Source organism: Trachurus japonicus, chromosome 16 (genome assembly GCF_045865225.1).
Source record: "Trachurus japonicus isolate A0001 chromosome 16, Traja_1.0".
NCBI classification, from domain to species: domain Eukaryota; kingdom Metazoa; phylum Chordata; class Actinopteri; order Carangiformes; family Carangidae; genus Trachurus; species Trachurus japonicus.
The window spans coordinates 3,107,221-3,115,419 of NC_140922.1; the positions used below are offsets into that span (position 1 = coordinate 3,107,221).

General features: G+C 46.2%; 1 protein-coding gene across 1 annotated transcript; it reads left to right on the forward strand.

Annotated features, from left to right (window-relative positions):
• The first annotated feature begins 1,123 nt into the window (after nt 1–1,123).
• Nucleotides 1,124–7,921, forward strand: LOC146971437 (uncharacterized). Its single transcript, XM_085803438.1, has one exon. It carries the CDS (start codon nt 1,590–1,592, stop codon nt 7,311–7,313), a length of 5,724 nt encoding a protein of 1,907 aa, XP_085659564.1. The 5' UTR covers nt 1,124–1,589; the 3' UTR covers nt 7,314–7,921.
• The last annotated feature ends 278 nt before the right edge of the window (nt 7,922–8,199 follow it).

The window sequence follows — 8,199 nt, forward strand, 5'->3', positions numbered from 1 at the left end:
CATAAAAACCCCCAGGAGGCAGATTTTTATTTTTTTATTTTTACTAAATTCCTCATATAGACAGTCAATCAAAAAAAAAGTGCAGATGAAAAGTCAGGGGGTGGGGGCCCACTTCAGTATTTTTTCAGGGGGCCCAGAATTCCTAGTAACAGCCCTGCATATAGCCATTACCTGTATAATCAGAGGAGTGTGCGAGTGTGGATTGGTTCTGATTTGTCTGCTCGGTACAGATGGTCAGCGCTAACCTTTCATTATCTCCTCCTGCGGAAAAGAAAGACACGCAAAGAAAGGTAGCACAATTACACAGAAAGCAATTAGTTCCACACTCTCTGTGTTGTGAATCTGAGGGGTGTAATTACGCAGATGAAGTTTGTGACGGCTATGAATGTCTCAGATATGAGCCGGTAGCCATTACCCATCCTTGTGTTTTTAATTAGTCCGTCGCTCAGTTCTTGCTGCAGTATTAAGGGTAATGTTGCAGGGAGGAGAGCGGGGCGGAGACACAGGCGCCGCGGCCACAGTCCTCATAACTCAACGCAGAGCTGTTCCAGTGTCACTTAATGTAGCATGAAACATCAAAGGGCTGGATCCAAACAGCGCAATTAATCAACCGATAGGCCTTTTTATTGATCCAACAGTGGTGCTTTGAAATACACTTCCAGCTCAATGGGTTCCTGGGTGAAATTGCTTTTGTGTATCTATACTGAATCTTCTCTAAAACATCCTCAAAATATCCCATGGCACACTCAGACAACGCTTCTGGCACCAGTGTGACTACAAACCTAATAAGCTGGAAGTTGTAAAATCACACACACACACATACACACAGAGCTCCTCTTGTTCATATTTTCCTCTTGTTGTTATTTAACTGTAACCTATAATTATTACATGAATGGAAAACATCATTATGAAGCTTCAGTCACACAACATTGAAGAGGGCTCAATCTCTTTGTGTTGCCTCTAAGGCATTTCTTTTATTCATTGTGATGTCTGCTTTAAAATAATTCGTTTATATGTTTTAGTTACAAAATAAGAGCAAATGTTAAAATGTTTCTTTAAGAGACTTATTTTGACATTTGAGTCGCTGATGACATCACGTCCACCTGTGTTGGTCGACTTCCTGTTTACTTCCTTTCTTCCTTGGACTGAGAATGAGGCAGACATGTTCTGAAGCCATCACAGCTAGCCGCTGAGAAACATTGTACAGGCAACGCCGTAAGTGTACACATGTCATGTTTAAGGTGTTAAAAGCTATAAATAGTGCTAGCTGCTGGAAATATATGTTTTATTTGCAAGGGAAAAGGGACATTTGCCTATGTTGTTTACACATGTAAAAACGTTTTGCTAGCTATAATTACAGTAATTTACTGTGCTTGCAACTAAGCTAATTCATGTTTTATGTTTTCTAAAATGCAATATTTGCTGTGTTTACAGTTTTCACCGCTTGTCATTGGAGACCACTGAGTAAAAGGTCAACTACACTACGACTCATGTCTTCATTGGACTCGGTTTATCTTGGTGTTAAAACAGAGTTGCTACACTCTGAGTGAGAACACTACAGTGAAAAGGCGGCACTCAACGTTTCGAAGATGGCAGCTAGCAACGAGTCAGGAGCAGCAAGTGCTAAGAGCCACACGACATCATCGTCATCATCGAGCGTAGCTCATGCCAGAGCTAAAGCAGAAGCTGCTAAGGTGAGAGCTTCATATGCTAGCCAGGAAGCTAAATTAAAACTGGAAAAGGCTGCTAAAGAAGCAGAAAGAAAAACAAGAGAGGCTCAAAATGAGTTGGAAACTGGTAGAATCGATACAGAACTAGAAGTGCTAACGCTACAGCGTGAAGCGGATGCAGCCATCGCGGAAGCACAAGTGTTGGAAGATGTGGACGTCATATTGGACAATAACAAATCTGAGTCAGAAGAAAGGGTTAGACAGCAACGCACCAGTGATTATGTTCAATCTCAAATTAATCAAAACCAGCCTACCTCTCCACCAGCACCGATCCCACCTATAAAACCTCCAGACCATGCAGTATCACATGAAAGCTTCAAGACAGCTTCAAGGATCAATAATAACATCAAACCTGAAAAAGAAGATGAAACATACTTACCTGCACCAAACCTGTCTGAACCAAACAGAGGTGAGTCAAAGACTGACAATAAAAGAATGAACCCTCCCATAAATGTACATGCTCAACCATACACACCCCAACATACGCTTCCAGCTAGTGCACCACTCTCTTCAGACTCTCTGGCACAGTATTTGGCACGACGAGATCTTGTTATGTCAGGTCTGTACCAATTTGATGATAAGCCAGAGAACTTCCGTGCATGGCAGTCCTCATTCATCAATGCAGTGACTGAAGTCCAACTCACTGCAACACAAGAACTGGACCTCATGACCAAGTGGTTAGGCAAAGAGTCTGGTGAGCAAGTGAGACGCATACGCTCAGTGCATGTGAACAACGCCAATCTAGCTCTATGTAAAGCATGGGAGAGGCTGTGTGACTGCTATGCCGCCCCTGAAATAATCGAACAGTCACTTTTCCATAGGCTAGACAGCTTTCCTAGGATTTCAGCCAAGGATCACACCAAACTACGCGAACTTGGAGATTTGCTTATGGAGATACAAGGAGCCAAGGAGGACGGATATCTCTCTGGGCTGTCGTATCTAGATACCTCCCGAGGCATTGCACCAATCGTGGACAAACTTCCATACGGACTTCAGGAGAAGTGGGTCTCATCTGGGTCATGGTACAAAGAGGAGAACAACGGTCGCTTCCCTCCTTTCACGTACTTTTGTGACTTTGTGTGCCATGAAGCAAAGAAGCGAAATGACCCCAGCTTTATGCATCAAAGCAGTGGCACAAACCCTACAAAACCAGAACGGTCTCCTGTGAAGAGTTTTAACGCCAACAAACCTATCACAGTTCACAAAACAGAGGTCTCTACAATCAACAACGACCCTAACAAGAACTGCCCGCTGCACAATAAACCACATTCACTTAAAAAATGCAGGACATTCAGATACAAATCTATTGATGACAGAAAGGCTTTTCTAAAACAGAAAGGAATATGCTTCAAGTGTTGTTCATCAACTTCACATGTAGCCAAAGACTGCAAATCGTCTGTGAAGTGCTTAGAGTGTGAGAGCACCTATCATGATGCAGCCATGCACCCTGGCCCACTGCTTCAACCCACCAAGGCTCCTCCGCTGCCACAAGAGAACGGCGGGGAGGGAGAAGATTCTAATGTGACTGATGTTAGAACAAATTGCACAGAAGTTTGTGGCCCAGGTCAGTGGGGTCGTTCCTGCTCTAAGATCTGTCTGGTAAGGATTTATCCTCAGCATTCAAGGCACGAAGCCATTAAAGCTTATGTGATCCTGGACGACCAGAGCAATCGCTCTTTAGCCAGACCAGAGTTCTTTGAGCTGTTCAATGTGGAGAACAAACCACTTTCGTACCATCTCAGAACATGCTCAGGCATCATGGAAACTTGTGGCAGGAAGGCTGAAGGATTCCAGATAGAGTCACTGGATGGAAAAGTGCTCATCTCTCTCCCACCGCTCCTCGAATGTCTTCAAATCCCAAACAATCGAGTCGAGATCCCAACACCAAGTGCAGTCTTGCACCAGCCTCATCTTCACCACATCGCCAAACACATTCCTGAGCTGGACCCAGAAGCGGAGATACTCCTGCTACTCGGAAGAGATGTGCTTAGGGCACACAAGGTCAGACAACAAGTAAACGGGCCACATAACGCTCCCTTTGCACAACGTCTCGATCTAGGCTGGGTCGTGATAGGAGAAGTGTGTTTGGGTAACGTGCATAAGCCGACAGTTGACACATTCAAGACCCATGTGTTAGATGGTGGTCGCCATTCTATCTTCCAGCCTTGTACAAGTTTCATGCATGTCAAGGAAACACAGCCTAGCATCAACAAGCCCAGCAAGGAGCCAGAGAGGATGCTAGGACACGCAGTGTTCGACCAAACCGAACATGATAACAAACCTGCTCCATCAATAGAAGATGTCTTCTTTCTGAAGATCATGGACACCAATGTGCACAGAGACGACGCTCACAATTGGGTTGCCCCGTTACCCTTTAAGGAGCCGCGTCAGCGCTTGCCGCATAACAGAGAGCAAGCAGTCAAACGGTTTGAATCTCTGCAGCGGCAATTCAAGAGGAATCCTCAGGTGCAGGAACAATATGTTGCATTCATGGAGAAGATCTTTGCCAATGGTCATGCAGAAGTAGCGCCGCCATTGGAGGAAGACGAGGAGTGCTGGTATCTTCCGTCGTTTGGAGTATACCATCCTCAAAAGCCCAACCAAATCAGGGTAGTTTTCGATTCCAGCGCACAGTACGCCGGCGTCTCCCTCAATGACGTGCTTCTGACAGGTCCCGACCTTAACAATTCTCTGCTAGGCGTCCTTCTACGCTTTCGGAAGGAGAGAGTAGCCGTCCTAGCCGACATCCAACAGATGTTTCATTGTTTTTTAGTACATGAGAACCATCGCAACTTCCTACGTTTTTTGTGGCACGAGGATAACAACCTCAGTAAGCCGGTTGTCGACTACCGCATGAGAGTTCATGTTTTTGGCAATTCGCCATCTCCTGCTGTAGCCATTTATGGCCTGCGAAGAGCCATTGCTGAAGGCGCCCAGAAGCATGGACCCGACACAGTGAAGTTTGTGGAGAGACACTTCTACGTAGATGATGGCTTGGTGTCTTTGCCATCTGAAGCAGAGGCGATCGACCTTCTTCGACGAACACAAGCTTCACTCGCTGAATCAAACCTCCGCTTGCATAAGTTCGTGTCGAACAATCCAGCAGTCATTGGAGCTTTCCCACCTGAGGACTGTGTTCCAGTCATCAAGGATCTAGATTTGAGTGGAGAAGCAGAACCCATGCAGCGTAGCTTAGGCCTGCTATGGGAGATCAGGTCAGATACATTCACCTTTTCTGCATCTACTGTTGTCAAACCTTTCACCCGACGTGGAGTCCTCTCCACTGTCAACAGTGTTTTTGATCCCCTGGGGTTGTTGGCACCTGTCACGATCCAGGGAAGAGCCCTTCTTAGGGAACTTACTTCGGAGCTATCGGACTGGGATACACCCCTCCCAGAAGACAAGCTGAAGAAATGGGAAACCTGGAGAGATTCTCTTCAGGTCTTAAAGGAGCTACATGTGCCCCGCACATACACACCATCCTCGCTCATCAAAGTTGTGCACACAGAGCTGTGTGTGTTCTCGGACGCCTCGACTAAAGCGATCGGAGCCGTCGCTTATCTGAGAGCAGTTCAGGAGGATGGAAAAGCTGAAGTTGGACTCGTTATGGGAAAAGCCAAATTAGCGCCTCAGTCCGAACCCACTATCCCGCGGCTTGAACTTTGTGCCGCCGTCCTTGCTGTAGAGATGACGGATCTCATCCGAGAGGAGCTAGATCTGAAATTGGATGCAATCAGGTTCTACACGGACAGCAAGGTGGTGCTCGGGTACATTTATAATGTGACAAAACGCTTTTACACATACGTCCACAACAGAGTTCAGCGCATCCGACAATCCTCCGCACCAGAACAATGGCATTATGTACGCACAGAAGAGAACCCTGCGGACCATGCATCGAGATCTTTACCTGCATCCCATCTTGCGCAGAGTTCTTGGTTCACAGGACCTTCATTCCTGCACCGTCCATCTGCAGAGACAACACAAACTAGTGAGACGTTTGAGCTCATCGAACCGGAAAAGGACTCAGAGATCCGACCACAGGTTCGTACCTGCGCTACTTACCTGGAGGAACATGGACTTACCCCTGGCCGCTTCCAGCGGTTTTCCACCTTCAACTCTCTACTGCGAGCAGTGGCATTCCTCATCCATATGGCAAGATCTCACAGACATAACAACAAAAACAGTGGGTGCACAGGATGGCACAAATGTCACTTACCTCGTACTGTGGATGAGATGACCCAAGCGAAAGATGTCATTCTTAAAGCTGCACAAAGGTCAGTCTTTGCAAAAGAGCTTTCAGCCCTCCGAGCTAACAAAGTGGTGCACACAAACAGCCCTTTGCATAAGCTCAGTCCAACCCTAGAGGGTAACCTCATCTGCGTTGGAGGCAGATTGAAACATTCTCAGCTTACCTGTGAAGAGAAGAACCCAGTAATCCTAGCTAAAGACAGTCACATCTCCCTACTGCTTGTACGACACCATCATGAGCAGGTGAGACATCAGGGTCGCCATCTCACAGAAGGCACAGTAAGGGCAGCTGGACTGTGGATCTTGGGTGGTAAGCGACTAATCAATTCAGTCCTCCACAAATGCATAACCTGCCGAAAGCTGCGTGGCAAACTAGAAGAACAACGTATGGCTGACCTACCACCTGAACGCCTCAAGGTCTCCCCTCCCTTCACGTACGTGGGCCTCGATGTCTTCGGGCCTTGGTCCATCGTAACCAGGCGCACCAGAGGAGGACAGGCAGAAAGCAAACGGTGGGCTATGATGTTCAGTTGTTTGAGTTCAAGAGCCGTTCACATTGAACTGATTGAGTCTATGGACACCTCCAGCTGTATAAACGCTCTCAGACGCTTCTTCGCACTCAGAGGCCCAGCTGTACAGCTTCAGTCCGATTGCGGCACCAATTTCGTTGGAGCTAGTAAGGAGTTGGAAATGAATGAGACAGTGCAAAAATACGTCAGTGAACAAGGATGCAGCTGGAACTTCAGACCGCCACATGCTTCCCACATGGGAGGCTCCTGGGAGCGAATGATCGGTGTGGCTAGGAGAATCCTAGATTCGATGCTTTTGCAGCAAAAGAGTCGCCTAACCCACGAGGTGCTTTCAACGCTAATGGCGGAAGTCACAGCTATCATCAATGCACGTCCACTCCTACCTGTGTCTACAGACCCGCAGCAACCTTTTATTCTTTCGCCGGCGATGCTCCTCACACAGAAATCAGGAGTTCCACCTCCTCCTGGGGACTTCACGGACAAGGACCTCTACACAAAACAATGGAGACAAGTTCAAGCTCTCGCAAATCAGTTTTGGACTCGTTGGAGCCAAGAATACTTGCCATCCTTACAACGAAGACAAAAATGGACAGTGTCGCGCAGAAACCTTCAAGTCGGTGATCTGGTTCTCCTCAGGGACAAACAGACTGTCCGTAACTGCTGGCCCATGGCCATAGTCACTGCGACTTTCCCTGGGAAGGATGGACACGTGAGAAAGGTTGAGATAAAAACTACTGACCAAGGTGATGCAAGAACCTTCCTAAGGCCAGTAGCGGAGGTAGTTTTACTTCTACCTAAGGACTGATTTAAGGACTGATATCCAGTCTCCGTCAAGTTCATAGTGGCCTCACATAGGCCAGACGGGGAGTGTGTTGCCTCTAAGGCATTTCTTTTATTCATTGTGATGTCTGCTTTAAAATAATTCGTTTATATGTTTTAGTTACAAAATAAGAGCAAATGTTAAAATGTTTCTTTAAGAGACTTTTATTTTGACATTTGAGTCGCTGATGACATCACGTCCACCTGTGTTGGTCGACTTCCTGTTTACTTCCTTTCTTCCTTGGACTGAGAATGAGGCAGACATGTTCTGAAGCCATCACAGCTAGCCGCTGAGAAACATTGTACAGGCAACGCCGTAAGTGTACACATGTCATGTTTAAGGTGTTAAAAGCTATAAATAGTGCTAGCTGCTGGAAATATATGTTTTATTTGCAAGGGAAAAGGGACATTTGCCTATGTTGTTTACACATGTAAAAACGTTTTGCTAGCTATAATTACAGTAATTTACTGTGCTTGCAACTAAGCTAATTCATGTTTTATGTTTTCTAAAATGCAATATTTGCTGTGTTTACAGTTTTCACCGCTTGTCATTGGAGACCACTGAGTAAAAGGTCAACTACACTACGACTCATGTCTTCATTGGACTCGGTTTATCTTGGTGTTAAAACAGAGTTGCTACACTCTGAGTGAGAACACTACACTCTTTTTTGTCTTTGTGTGTTTTCTTAAAGGTCCAGTGTGTAAAACGTCTTCCAGGGTTCAGATTCTAGAGTGCAGTGCTCACTCAATTGCACTCACCTCTCCCATCGGCAAAGTGACGGTGGCCTCCGAGGACAAAAAAAACTTGTTTACCAAGACTGGGAGTACTTCAGGAGCATGGAGCGATGAGGTAAAGATTGAAACCATTATAC

Bases quoted from the DNA above. Each gene is read 5' to 3' on its own strand.
- LOC146971437 (XM_085803438.1), top strand. From the start codon at position 1,590: ATGGCAGCTAGCAACGAGTCAGGAGCAGCAAGTGCTAAGAGCCACACG.